This window comes from Sceloporus undulatus, chromosome 1 (genome assembly GCF_019175285.1).
Source record: "Sceloporus undulatus isolate JIND9_A2432 ecotype Alabama chromosome 1, SceUnd_v1.1, whole genome shotgun sequence".
NCBI classification, from domain to species: Eukaryota; Metazoa; Chordata; class Lepidosauria; order Squamata; family Phrynosomatidae; genus Sceloporus; species Sceloporus undulatus.
Window position 1 is genome coordinate 267,385,587 of NC_056522.1, and position 14,756 is coordinate 267,400,342.

The window sequence follows — 14,756 nt, forward strand, 5'->3', positions numbered from 1 at the left end:
TTCCAGCTCTTTCATAATCCATGACCATCTTTTTTATAAAGTAGAGGGACATGGCCATTTTAGACAACAGATTTCTGCCAGTGAAGTGTGACTAATGGTACATTATTTAATATATTATTACATTTTTGCCACTGGGAGGGGGGGGTTGGGTAGATCAGAACCCAAACTTTTGACTGTGGAGGCAGATAATCTAACTAGTAGGTTATCTGCTTCTGGTGTCAAAAAGTTCAATGACTTCCCTCAATGTCTTTTGGAGTTCAACTTAATATTTTCTTCATTTCTCCTAAGAAAAGAAATTATGTGAAGGAAAACATCTCCCAGCTAAACACTCTCCAGTGAGGTATTCAGATTAGAATTTTTGTGTGTGGATAACATCCCAACCAATCAATACAGCCTTTAAAAGAAGAGTCAAATAAGATTTATAGCCAAAGTAATCTTCTTAGCCAAACATCAGAGGGTTGGAAGATGGATTGCTGAAGTGGGAGATGGGGATGGATTGGCAAATCCTTCACTCTACAGCTGAAATAATCTGTCCTTTCTAGAACTTCCTTTTTCAAAAGCCTATTTAAGCTTCATCTTTCACTGATTTAGCTTTGTCTTTGGACTGCTACTTTATTGGCTGTGATTTGCATCCACCGAGAAATCTCTGTGTAACAGGGACTCCTTTGATAGATGGTGAACGTACTCAAGAGTAGGCACAGATTTGTGATGACAAACTGGAGCTGAGAAACTTGCTCTTGTAGTATAAATGGACACTGTTTTACAGCATGATCACCACCTAGGGTCTAAGAACCTTAAAGCAATTTTTATTGTAGTACCAAAACAACTTAACTCATTCATCCTTTCCCATGGGTTTTAGGCCTCAAGATTTTCTCCCAACTCCAACCCTTTCCACAAAGCCTAGATTCAACACTGAATAAGAGCAGCATCTGAACAGGTATTTGAAGTAACCTACCCCATTTGTAAGGGCACAGAATGGCCTGTTTATCACCCATAATTCATTTGGGAGATACCCTGAGCTACTGGAAAAGGACTTATCTTGTGAGTAAATATCCCCAGATTTAATATGCTCCCTCTGTAGAGAGAAATTAAAAATAAAAAAACTTTCATTCATATAGGTATAATGATGCCCTCAACTGACCCCTCCTTACTCTAGGACTCCTTTTTTCCATATGGTGATGCAAGTGTCTGCCCTTACCACCCCAACCCAATACCCCTCAACAAGGGGAAGATTTTTATGGCTTTGATTGCAGATGCAACAGAAGTAGGAAGAAGCATTAAGAAGGATTCCTGGCTCAGTTTGTCTTGAAGATTTCTCTCACCTTAAACAATAAAATAAAAGTGCACACACATGCAGCTGCACACCCACCCACTCACCCACACACCTACTCTCACACGCAGAAATTTCTTATCCCACTTTTGGGGGTGTCTGCGCCACTGACGTGAGCTACAGAAGGAGCCACAGGCCTAGGATATTGCTTTGAAACTCATGTTTCAGATTTAAATAGTATACACAGTAAAAACAGAGCTGAAAGTACCGCCCCTACATTGTCTGAAAATCATTGCCAGAATGAACAACTTCAAATAAATTAAAAAGAAAAGTTGAAATATTATTCGTCTCAATAAAAACTGTAGTAAAACCATTTAACTTCTTTTCTTTGTGTTTCTCTCTCTCTTTCTCTCTCTTTTATATTATATATAATATATATTTATATATGTATAAGGCTGCTCTTGCGCAGCATTAAAGAATACTAGCCAGAGAAACACAGAGGAGCATGCTCAGTATGGGAAGGGAGGATACAGAGGAAAGCCAATGAAAATTAGCCTTTCCAATTTTTGCACCCCAATCTGGAAAGAAATCACCAATATATAAATGTCAAGTCCTGATGGGAATGGGAGGGGAACTCCTTTCCTTCAGCAGGAGTAAATGGGCAGTTTTATATCATTTCCTATAAGGTTAGATAGGAAATGATTATTAACAATTGGTAATGTACTCTCAAAAGAAAAGAACCTGCTTCCCTTTAACTTCCCCCATGCAAATCTGCTGATCAAACAATCATCTTCCTCCAGAAAAACTTGCCATGGGTGGAAAACCTAAAGAAAAACTCCCCACCTGGGGTTCTTTACCCAGCCTTTGAAGCTATACCTCAGCTCTCCCGTTTCCCCTGTAGGGAAGGAAGCACTGTCTGCATGCAAAAGGAAAGAATCCAGGATTTAAAAGAGTTAACACTCCACCTGCCAAAGGAGGAAATGGGGCTATGGTTCATTTTGGTGGTGGAGGCAGGACCAAAAGGGGGCACTAAGCATGCACCATTCTGTTTCTTGACTTTGGATTCATTGAGCTTTGACGCCTTCTTTGTCTGAGCGTGTGTGCCCTCTGGAAAAGCACACAGACATATAAATAATGATCCCACCCTCACCCATGCCCTTTATCTCCCCAGTTAAATATCTCACAGGTCTTCCCCCACCCACCTGCCTACTTCCCCACCCACCCACCCACTCGCCAGCTGATACACCCACGCTTGCTCTCAGATCTCACAAGGTGAATGTCAGGACACCTCTATGATTTCCATGCTGCCTGAAAAGCTAGACTGTTTGCTGATTTTGCCCAGGTCTTCCCGAGACCTGCTCTCGCACAAGGTCTCCTCGAATTCCATCTGGCAGCTCCTTCGCTTGAACTGCTTCTCAGTAGCAGTGTCCTCATGCCAGCTGTGCCGCACCTCCCGCTGCTCTCCGCGCTGCTTCTCCCTTAGTCTGATCTCGCAGCTAGCCTGGATTGTGCTGCAGCTGAATGACGTGTAGGTGGTGGCATTGGCAAACAGAGTCCCGCTCCCACTGCCTTTGCAACCTGCTGCTGCTGGGTCTGTGCTGAAATACCAGGGGTTCTCTGATGAAGGAGTGCTAGGGGATTCCAAGTGCACACCCCAAGTGCCAGCAGAAGTTGGAGTACTAGCCGGCTGTGCCAGCTGCTGCCCAACATTGGGAAGGCTCAGCCGAAGCGTTTGCTTGAGACTGTCCTCCACACTGGTGCTTTTATGCATGGCACACACCCCACTGAAATTAAGGCTCAGCCCATGGGCAGGGGAGCCCGCCTGGTGCCTGTGCTTTCGTCTCTGCCGTACTTTGGCCTCTAGAAGGAAGTCGGGCCCACTGGGCCAGTCAGGGCTATCTGGAAGAGGAGAGAACTGGCATGTGCCATTGGGACCTGAAGGGCTGTCCAGCTTACAGAGCTTGGGGGTTTCTCCTGCTTCTGTAGGACCCACAGCATCCTGCCTCTGGATAGGGGAGTAGGATGACTTGATGTCCAGGGAGAAGGAACGCTTCAGCCGGTTGGTATCTTGAATGCGCTCTGAAGATAAGTGCAACCCATTCAGTCCTTGCTGTAGTGCTGTAGGTGAGACAACCTTGGGAATTCCTGATGGCCTCTCAGAGTCAATTGAGGAGATTTCCAAGGTTGTGCTTTTTAATAGCTCCTCTGCCTTTTCTGAGGTAGACAGAGTCTGCTGCCTGTTGCCTTCAGGTGCTTCAGAGTGGTCTTGGTAGGATTCTCCCTCACCCTTCTCCCCTTGGGCCTTCAAAACCTTGAGCAGCTTCAGACTTCTCTCATACTCCAGGAGCTGACCCAAGAAATTGAAGTTTGGTGATATGGAAGGGCGCCGGTCTTTGACAAACCTGCCAAAGCAATCAGAACAGCAATGTTTGTTACTTTGCCTTTTAGTGATATTTTTTAGTTCTGTGAATGATATACTTTAACTTTGGGAGCATCTAATCAGCAAGCCAAGAGGCTGAAAAAGTCTACCTTTCAAGCAACATAAACCCCACTGCATTTGTCTTTCCATCCACCCGATGACTGAAAGAGTTGGGTTGCAGTGTGATACTTTAAAGACTTTTTACTGTTCAGCAGCATCTACCCACAGTCTGTACAATCTTCACACTCAGTGAGTGAGTAATGAAAATTACTTTTATAGATTGGGTCCTTGTTCATTTTATCCATCCACTGCTACATGCAGCACTATGAGATGGAAACACTAATAACTGAAACCTGAGTTTGCTGTGAGCTATTAAAAAAAATCCAACCCTACATCCAGACCTGCTTCTGAAAGCAGATGCATGGGGACAGCTGGCCATAGGCCAAGAGTCAATCTGCAGATGACATTGATATAAGAATCACAGTCATGCAAGTGAGTTTCCTAATCTTCCGCCTAAGGAAAGGGCAGTAACTGAGCCCTCTTCAGGTCTCACAGGACATTCCTTATTTGGTGACAGGTCATCAAGTGAATACAGTGCTTGGGTGCAGTGTTTTTTTTTTTTTTGGGTGATCATCATGTAGTACTCTATTTTTGGGATACATGGAAAGTATTCTTTATGGCACTATTTCTTTTCTTCTTTCTTTTTCTGAAGGGCTTAAAAACAAACGGACAAAAAAAAAACACCCTGCCTACACTGATAGCCCAATTTTATTCCCTTTAGCTAATGAAAAAAAAAAAAGGTTAATAACCTTCTACAGATAAAAAAAGAAACCTACCTGTAGGCATCATCTGAAGACATGCCCATTGTCTTCATGATGTATGCAATGGCAATGGTGGCTGATCGGGAGATTCCTGCCAAGCAGTGCACTATCACCTGGCAGCTAGAAACCTTGGCCTTGTCTGCAACAGGGGAAGACAGCTTTGAGAATGATATTGTGAGATTCTACATACTCAGACATTTTGAGAACCAGGGGGGCTTGTTGGCACTTTTGTTCATAGGTGGTTTGTCTTTGATGTCCTCTGAGACTGAGAGAATGTGACTTGTGCAAGACCACCCAGTGGGTTTCCATGGCCAAGATTTGAAAGTCATGGTCCAACACTTAAGCCATTATGCCACACTGGCTTTCTGACAGAGTTATATCTGACTGTGCAAGGGCTACAAGTTCTCCATTTCTAATCAGCAACATTGGACCAACATTTTTAATTATCTTTAGTCCCTGAAATAAATGCAAATTCTAGGTATATGAGTTTCCTGTTTAGCAACAAAACCAATACAATATAGACAGCAGAAGAACATAGGTTTACTTTCCTAATGCCTTGTATCTCTTAAAGTTCAAAACAATCCAGACCAATTAAAAGGAAAATACATTATTTATTCCCTACGTGTAGCCAATCTTGAACATTTTCAGACTTGGCCAAGGCTATCCATAGGCACTGGCAGCTAACTCTGTTGCTGTTCTATTTGATGAAAAATATTAGTTACTATTTCTAGCTGACAATGAATTATAAACAAAGTGCTAGATTGAATGAATGAATCTAACTCTACAAACCAGCATAAAAGGTCAGCAATGTATAGCCGTTTGAGTACTGGACTAGGACTCTGGGAGACCAGGATTCAAATCCATGCTTGTCCATGGAAACCCACTGGGTGACCTTGGGCAAGTCACATTCTTTCATCTTCAGAGGGAAGGCAAAGGCAAACTCCCTTTGAACAAATCTTGCCAAGAAACCCATATGAAGTGAAATGACTTGAAGGTATACCACCACAACAACACTTGTTCAATGCAGCGGTGGATAGGCCCACATTGCCCCCCTCCAAAACTAAATGGGGATTGCACCCAAAATCTCCACTGCCATTTACCCAAACATGTTGCAATGGCAGCAATCTCCCTGCCCCACTACCCTTCAAGATGAGGCTTCTGCAAGTATGAAGCAAAGTGTGTGCTCAACATGGTTTGTTTAAAAGGGAAATCACACATGGGGCTACCATTGCTGCAGCAAATTTGATAATAGCCATGGATGACATGAGGGTAAAGTGGAGCTTCAAACTGGGTAAGCTGGCATGCAGACAGTGGGCTGGCTGTTACTGCTCTAAGGAGACTCTGGGTATATTTCTTTCATTCTATCTGTAGGCAATAAATCACTCCTTAATAAATCATCTTATTTAACCAATAATCTCTGGTGTTAAGAGAGAGCATGGTTGCTTTTGATAAACAAAAGCAGCTAAATAAATCAAAAGACATTTCTACATGAAGCAGTACTGTTGTCCCATGTGGACTGAGTTGTCTCTCTATGATGCTGCAGAGTTAGACCAGTGAATCCTGAGAGTTCTTGTGACTGGGGAATTCAAAACAGGAAGGTTGTTTAGTACTAAGAGAGAAAGTATGCCTCCCAAGGGTAGACTGGGTGTTTTGCACACAGTAGAATGAAAAACAGCATTAGGAACAAAACAAGTGTGCTGTGGTAGGGCAGAGAGAGTGAATAGCTGAGTCATAATTATCTAGAGGTCTTCTGCAGCAAGACCACAAAAACTGCAGCCCAGAAGAAACGAAGAAAAAGCCCTCAGTGGCTGATCAGCAGTCTTACCAATGAACTCAATGGACTTGTCCAACCAGGGAAGGAGTTTCTCACAGTAATTGTCATTGACAGGAATGCGCATGAAGTGACTGTCACAGATGAAATCTGGCTTGGGACAAGAATTGCTGGCGTTGAGGACATAGCTTATCCCATTCTGAGTCATCAGGTCCTGGGCAAGAATGAGACAAGCAATGTGAGTTAGTTAGTCCAGTGCAGAATCTTTTTAATCACTCTTTCAGGAGCTCTGATTATGCTTGTGGCTCCTTTCTCTCCTCTTTCTCCTTCTACAGCGCCCACCCTGCAATTTATGGCTGTGCTGACATACAGAGGTAGGGTGTGTTAGCGGACAGCTTGGCACTGCTGTCTGAGTTCAAGAAAGAATTGCTGGAGAAATCAGTGGCTTTTGCCCATTGGAAAAAAAAATGCAAGGCTTCCACGAGGAAGTAAATATGCAGTATTGCACAAATTATTGTTGTATGCTAAATTCCTAGAAAGGCAAACTGACACAAATGTTTCTGGGTTCCATCTCCTCTTACATCACTCCTGTTTTCAAGTACTGTACTGAAACTCAACACTATGGTCCTTCTTTTGAGTTTCTATGGCTCCACTTTTTTTTCTGAGCAGTCCTTAAGCAATGACCTTAACCTCAGCCCCTAAGAGCAAGAAACCAAGCTCACATTCCCAGCATTTTTCTCCCTCATTTCCTTCTACTCCCTGCATAAAAAGTTTCCTACTCTCCTTTCTGTGTTTTAGTTTAGATCCTTCCACTTAACCCATCCCATGAGGAAAGAATGCCCAACTGGCTCCCTACTGTCCAGGATATGTGCCCACTGGTATTTTAACAACTATGGTTCCCTTCTTCTTTAATTTTATTAGGCTTTATTTTTCCTTTAAGTAGAAATCTTTTCCCTGAAGTGATATCATAGCCCAGGCATTCTGGCAAATTTTGAAAGAACACTGCCTGCCCTCTTCCCTCTCCTGTTCCCAATGGGCATCTTTGTCCATTTTGGGGCCACTTCAAAGGGTCCTTTCATTACAGATGTGGGCTGCAGAGCCTAAGATCTCTTGTACCTCACCTCAGCATCAGTCACAACTGAATGCCAAATTTAATACCTCATCATCTGGCTCTCAGGCTTGATGTGGAAGAGCTCAAGTCAGTGTTTTTCTTTACTCTGGCTAGCACTGGATCTTGGCAATAAATAGCTGTCTCTCCTCCCAAATCTCTCGGGATCAACACTGCTGTCTTACTGCTCATGTCCTTAGCTCTTCAGAAGACTGCATCTCTGACCATCTCCAAAATGCTTCCAGAAGGCACCATTGTCTATATTGTTTTCCATACTGTTAATGTGACCACTTTCCCACCCAGGTCCCAGAACTTTTCAGACAAGGCAAGGCCACCACCTCTCCCCTGCTGCTAGACTGTACCTTATTTAAGACATCTTTCTGGGAGCCTAGATAGAGATGAGGCAAAATGCGTGTTGGGCCAACATTGGCCACTGGCAGGCATGGCTGGGAGATACTCATTGGCAAGATCGCAGTGGGTTTCCCTTCACAGAGTCCTGGGAAGCAAGATGAGAAGGTGGCAAAACCCCCTGGAGGGAAAAGAAATGGAAGAAATAAGAGGTCTGAGCAACAGTGACTATTATACATGTACAAAGTATCTGTGAGATATCCTTAGAATTTGTGAAGCCTCCTCCTTGCTTTATTACTATAATGATAGGAATTTCACTAGAATGTTATAGAACGAGCCATGCCGCTCTTTTAAACCCCCCTCCCTTGTCATACCCAGACTCCTTTTAACAGAGACCCTACTCCTCCTTTCTTACAATGCTGCCATCCTTTTCACTCCCTTGATTTGTGAAACAGTTTCTGTGTGGTATTTGCATTGCAGCAATGAAGACTATGCAGCCCTTCAGGTGATGTTGGGCTCTAATGGGCATCAGCCCCAGATACCAGTCACTGGGATTGATGGGATTTGTGGCTCAACAGCATCTGGATCTCTGCTATATTAAGTTATGACTCACAAGGTATTACTTTTATTAGGATTAACTAAAAAAAATTTTGTAGCAAGCTTTTGAAATATACAGTATAGAACTCTTCAATCACCCACTCTGAGAGAATACTACCCAGTCATGTATTTTAACTACTCAGAGGGGGTAACTATTTTGTAGACATGTAAAAGAATTCTTTGGACTCAACAACAAAGGCAAATCATTTACATATTGTGAAAATAAAGATGTTGCCTAAGTCAGGAGACGTGATGCTTATAGGAGTGCTGTCATCAGCACTGGATGCCAAATTGAGAACACTACGCACACTAATAAAAAAAATAAATCACATTTTAAATCTGAGATTAATGAGGCAGGCCATTAATCATGCTCAGTAATTGCTTCTTTCTTTCAGCCCTTGTCCTAATAGCACTCAGAGCCTGAATTTACCATTTCCCACTTCTCTTCCTATTACTGCATATATTTCTTAGGACTGGCTTTTTGTTGTCTGCTGATTCCAATATGCTGCCGAATCTACATGGCCTACTATAATCCTCAATGTGCTCCAGTGCAATAAATTATTTTTCCCATTACTCTTTAATGCTTTAGAGACTGACACATCCCGGCTGTACAATCAAGCAGTGTGTTATAGATTTTCAACTTGTTCCAAAAAAACCCAAGTATCTTAGAGAAGTGGTAGATATAAACACAGATTGCTAAATAAAATACACTATCAGCAGGGGACAAAAAGGGCCCAAAGAGTTTCTCTCTCTCTCTCTCTCTCTCTCTCTCTCTGTGTGTGTGTGTGTGTGTGTATGGGGGGGGCCATGTAATTCTAGGAAGGCAGGAAATAAATTACCTGCATTGGAATTTGGCCAGGAGTCTAGAGGAAACTTTTACTCCCCTTTTAAAAATAGTCCTCCTGGGAATTTTGGCAGTCACACGTGAGCAAGACATGTCATCTGAGAAACAGCAGGCCTAGCAGTTGCCAGTGTTATGGACTGGTTTAGAAGGAAAGGAGGTTGCCTACAACAGCAGTTTTTTAAAGGGCTGACCTTTAGGAGCCATTTCTATGTCGATATCTCCTCCAAGGAACCCATCTCAGCTCCTCTGAAAGCCATTTTATGAAAGTTAAAATTAAATGGCAATTAAAAGCAGATTAAAAGATAGAGGATAAAAACACACCACACCACTATCAATACAATTCCACCATATGATTAAAGAACAACAACAGTACTTGCCGAAACAGCCTGCCTAAATAAGAAGGCCTTAACCTGCTGGCGGAAAGCGAGCAGGGAGGCAGCCAAATGGACCTCTTGTGGAAGGGAGTTCCATACCTTGGGAGAAGCCATTGAGAAGGCTCTTTTCTGTGTCTTCACCAAACATGCTTGTGATGGTGTTGGGACCAAGAGAAAGCCCTCTCCAAGGATCTTAAAACACATATAGGGAGATGCAATAATTTAGTCAGTCCAAGCTGTGTAGGGCTTTAAAGGTCATAACCAGCATTTTGAATTCTGCCCAGAAATGATCCAATAGCCAGTGAAACTGTTTCAACACATCATTCCTGCAACCCACTCCAGTCAGCTGGCTGCAGCAGTTTGAAGCTGCTAAAATTTCTGAACAGTTTCCAAAGGCAGCCTCACATACTGTGAGTTACAGTAATCCAAATGGGAGGCAATCAAGGCATGTGTCACCATAGATCTTACTTTTCAAGGAATGGTCACAGCTGTTACAGTAGTTTTAACTGTGCAAATGCATTCCTGACCACTGCTGAAACATGGGCACCCAGGCTCTGATCTTAATTTGAGATGTATCCAAATTGCAAACCTAAGATTTCAGGGGAATCTCATCTACCAGAGGTTCAATCTCAATTTCCTGTATCTGTCTTATGAATGACCAAGAGCATCTCTAGTTTCAACTTGTTCACTCTTGTCCATCCATTACTGACAGTAGAAACTGGGTTAGTACAGGAAAAGCTTGCTTAGGGATAGATGAGATGAAAATGAATTGAGAGTTGAATACCTGGGAACAACACACACACACACACACACACACACACTCTGTCTGAATATGTGGGGCTACAACATACCAATGTCTTCCTGCAGAGGAAAAGGAAAGTTCACAGCAATGAGGAATGCTGTTTTTTCAAGGAGGCCACCACAGAACATCTAAGCAACTCCTGGTCAGCTTTTAAGAAATCTCACAGAGTGTGTGAACTTGTGCCTTCAAATCACATGTCAATTTATGGTGACCCCATGCATTTTATAGATTTTTTCTTAAGCAAGAAATACTCAGAGGTGGTTTTCCAGTTTCATCCTCTGAAATATAATTTACAGCACATGGTATTCATTCGTGGGGGAGAGCCAGTGTGGTGTAGTGATTTGAGAGTTGGACTATGAACTTTATCACACCCGTTTTTTCACTGTTAAAGGTACGGAAAGAGGACGCTCATGTGCGTGCATGACCGGCCAAAAATGGATTTTATCGTATGCCAAAGCATCCTCCAAAAGGCACCGTTACGTCCCCCGGCGCCAAGCCATCCTGGTTCGGTGCTGACGGGCACCATTTTGCTTGGTCGGAAGACTTCCGACCAGAACATTTCACACACTTCAGCACTGAACTGGTACTCCTTGGCGCCAGGGGACTGAATGGGGCCTTTTGGAGGATGCTTTGGCATGCGATAAAATCCGTTTTTTGGCCGGTTGCGCACGCACACATGAGCGTCCTCTTTCTGTACCCGTAACAGTGAAAAAAACGGGTGCGATAAAGTTCTATGACTTTGGAGATGAGGGTCTAAATCCCTGCTCAGCCATATAAACCCACTGGGTGACCTTGGACAAGTCACACTGTGTAAACCTCAGAGGAAGGCAAAGGCAAACCCCCTCTGAACAAATATTACTAAGGAAGACCCATGATAGGTTTGGCTTTGGGTTGCCTTAAGTCAGAAATGACTTGAAGGCACCCAACAACAACAACAGCAACAACTCCTATCTAAACAGTACCCAACAGTGACTCTGCTTACTTCCAAGATTAGGTGGGATCTGGTGCCTTTAGGATATTTAGGCCCTCAAGTACCACTTGAAAAATATATGGCATTTTGACGTGCTGGAAGTCACTTTGGATATTTGCTGTTTCTGCTAGTCCCTGTCTCCTGTTGTCCACCAGTGAGTGTCATTGATGTGCCAATTCCTGTTAGGGATTATCCACAGATTTCACCTACTAATGGAATTAGTCTTTTGTGTCAACAACTGTAGCACTGCAATGGTAAGTCCTTAAAACTTTCTGGAAATAAGTATATGAACATACATTTGTCCTCTTTGGACAAAAGAGGGTTTTTTTGTTTCTATTATGGTGTGACCCCAAGTTCCTGGATAGTATGATTAGTGGGGCACCAAATATGAAAGACTGGGAGTCACAGGAGCAGGGAGTCTCTCCCAGCATCCTTCAGTGGCATCTGTTACTGGTAGATCTCATCCCTTTTATCCACCATCTGTAATCTCCAGCTGAATCACAGCAAACATAGCTGCAGGCCTTTGTACTTGAAACAGACCTACGTCAGAGTCATGCAGCATTTCAGAAGCGCTTTGCTCTTCCTCTCCCTCCCTTCCCCACATTCTCTTTCACTGGGGCTCCCACTCATGTTCACAGAGCTCTTTTCTATTTCATGCCTGACTGGCTGGCTGCTTAAGCAGTTCCCTGTACAGCACTAATTAGAAAAGTGAGGCCTTACACTGGGTGGGTGGGTGAGGTATTTGGATAGAAATGCAGGATTTCATTTCTGAACAGATCTCAGAGTGCGTTTTTCATGGTCAATATATTACAGAACACAAGAGAGCAAGCCACATCTGTAATCACAATGACCCTGTTTCAGTATGCACCATCAGGTTTGCTTGTATTCAAATTAGTTCCCCCAAAACTGAATAAAGAGAAAATGTGACTTCCTCTTTAATTCTCCCTTTTCATACTAAGAATCTGAAATGTTTGCATTTCTAATCTATGCTTCTATTTTGGACATATGTAACTTAAGTGGAAGTTGCTTCAAGGTTAAGTGGGAGAAAATGTTGGGAAAGACATTTCTAATTCAGTTTGGCAATAGTCTTTTTACAAAGGGTCTGGCATCCCCTGGAACACATGCTATGCACAACATAAAGGTCACCTTTTACATGAAGTATTCTTGCTGGATCCTCTCAGCAGGAAGTAAAGCTTGATTATAAAGCTCATAAAGGCATTTTCTTTGAGAGGCTTGCTTTCAGTAAAGTAAATAATTCTGAACTAAACCTTGACATAGCTTATTTTTTTGTTTTCCTGCAGAAATGGCCAGCTAGCAAATAAAAACAAGACACACTTATCAATTTTGGTGAACAAGATTATCTTTGTGGACAGATGCATATATCAGGAACATCTACACACACACACAATTCACAAAGGCTTGTCAGTTTGGAGTATGAAGAGTTCATATGCCTTACAATATGTACCATCTCCTCTATGGCTCTTTGTGGCATGACATCACCCACTCAACAGGGATATTAAATCAGAATGAATGAAACAAGATTAGCACAGGTGCACATGAGCTCTGGTTACTCTTATCTTCTCTCCCCCACTCTCCCAGCAACTGCATCAATTGCACCAAAAACAAGCCATAGGGTTGAAAGGAGTGTGTGTGTGTGTGCAATTCTTCCCTACATCTTGGACTGAGAGAATTGGAATGTAGGTTGGGAAGAGAGAATAGTTTAGGAGCCAAAATTCAGGCAAATAGAAGAAGCCCTTCTGTATTCAGTGGGAGAAGCATGCTACCTGTTTATATATACACATACAAATCTGTGTAATAGGAAGTGAATCCACTGATCCACCTAGAACAGGGATTTTGCCCTCCAGATCTTTTGGATTACAGCTTCCAGAGTCACTTACCACAGGCCATGCTGAGTGGGGCTAATGAGAGTTGCCAGCCAAAGCCTTTGGAAGGTAAATGGCACCCCACTCCCAATTTAGAAGATAGAATTGGTTATTCTGACTGAGGGAGGTTTTGCAACCCCAAGGCTCACATCAATTGTAAAAGGGATAGATCCATCTGTTGATATATAGATCTGTCCCAAAAGGTGCAGGGAGAGGAAGTGAGGGGCTTGTTTTTTAAGCACAAAAGAGATGCACAGATATAGTAATGTATATTGCCTGCTGCTTATGTCCCTGATGCACTTTCTTCTGCAGAACATTTATTAGCGAAGTGCATTGTTGGTACTGGAATTCAACTAGGAAGCAAAGTGCCGGGTAGGAAAGGGGGTTATACAGATTTTGAGCATGTAAACTGTGCAAATCTGTTCTGTATTTGCCACCCCTTCGGCATTTTTACAGACCCTTCTCTTTCGGTGTGGTTCAGGTAAAGCCATGTTTAAACACACATGTGCTACTGTGAAGCCAGCTTTGCCTGAGATCATAACTGGAAATGTCATAAATTGATGTTGGCACCACACATACAAAACACATACTCTATCACTAAGCCACAGTTCCTCCCATAATTTCCTTCAGTGGGCATAATCCTCCTTCCTTCATGAGTAATACTTAGAACAAAACCCACCAACAAACACTGTTTATCACAATTATTAGGCAGAAAGAAAAAATAAGTTTATTAAAAAGTCTTTCACTATGTACAAACAGTACTACTGTATATGGTTTACAAGGGACATGTGCTGATGCATAATCCACCCACAGAATCTGCACTGTGCTGTGATTTGATTGTATATCAGCTATGCATCATGGTTCAACCAGGCTATATTGTGATCTGCATTGCAGAGTGGTGTGCTTGCCAATATGATCAATATGCTGATAGCTACACAATGTCACAAAAGACGTCTTGGTACTGGGATTGGATTGTCCTCCACCACTTATGTATTTAAGCAGCACCTTCTTTCCACAATGGAGCAATAGCAAAGGCAACATCATCTGAAGACACATTGCACCGGACAGTTCTATTCTCCCATTTATTTCAATAAAAACTTATCCGTGACTTATTAGCATTTATTTATTTATTTATTTATTTAACACGTGTGCTGCTTTTCAGCAGGGAAAATGGAGACACTGGCCTGTTACAGACTGCCAAAATAAAGCTGCTTCGGGTCTCTTTGGAGGTATGCTGTTTAAATGATGCATGCATCCTAAGAATCCGGAAGCTGCACCAAAGTTGCACTCCAGTGCTTAGGAATGGAGTGTGGCTTTGGCGCGACCTCCGGACTCTTAGGACCCATGCATCATTTAAACAGCATACCTCCAAAGAGACCCGAAGCAGTTTTATTTTGGCAGTCTGTAACAGGCCACTGAAAAACTTTCTTGAGTCACACTACAATACAAAGGATATTAGGTTTCCTAATTTCAGACAGCTCTTTACCTTTGCCATTCAGGCTGAGGAAATATATCACTTACCTTATTTGCTTGATACCTCTGTCTACCC

General features: G+C 42.7%; 1 protein-coding gene across 3 annotated transcripts in view; it reads right to left on the reverse strand.

Annotated features, from left to right (window-relative positions):
* Positions 1-2,505: 2,505 nt before the first annotated feature.
* DUSP8 (dual specificity phosphatase 8) overlaps positions 2,506-14,756 on the reverse strand; it is a 118,617-nt gene continuing 106,366 nt past the window's right edge. For all 3 annotated transcript variants that reach the window (XM_042446423.1, XM_042446424.1, XM_042446425.1), the window contains 4 exons: positions 7,752-7,918; positions 6,336-6,495; positions 4,526-4,649; positions 2,506-3,672 (listed from right to left, as the gene is read on the reverse strand). In XM_042446423.1, the coding sequence (XP_042302357.1) occupies positions 2,550-3,672; positions 4,526-4,649; positions 6,336-6,495; positions 7,752-7,918 (1,574 nt within the window). In that variant the 3' untranslated portion in view covers positions 2,506-2,549. The remainder of the gene's footprint in view (positions 3,673-4,525; positions 4,650-6,335; positions 6,496-7,751; positions 7,919-14,756) is intronic.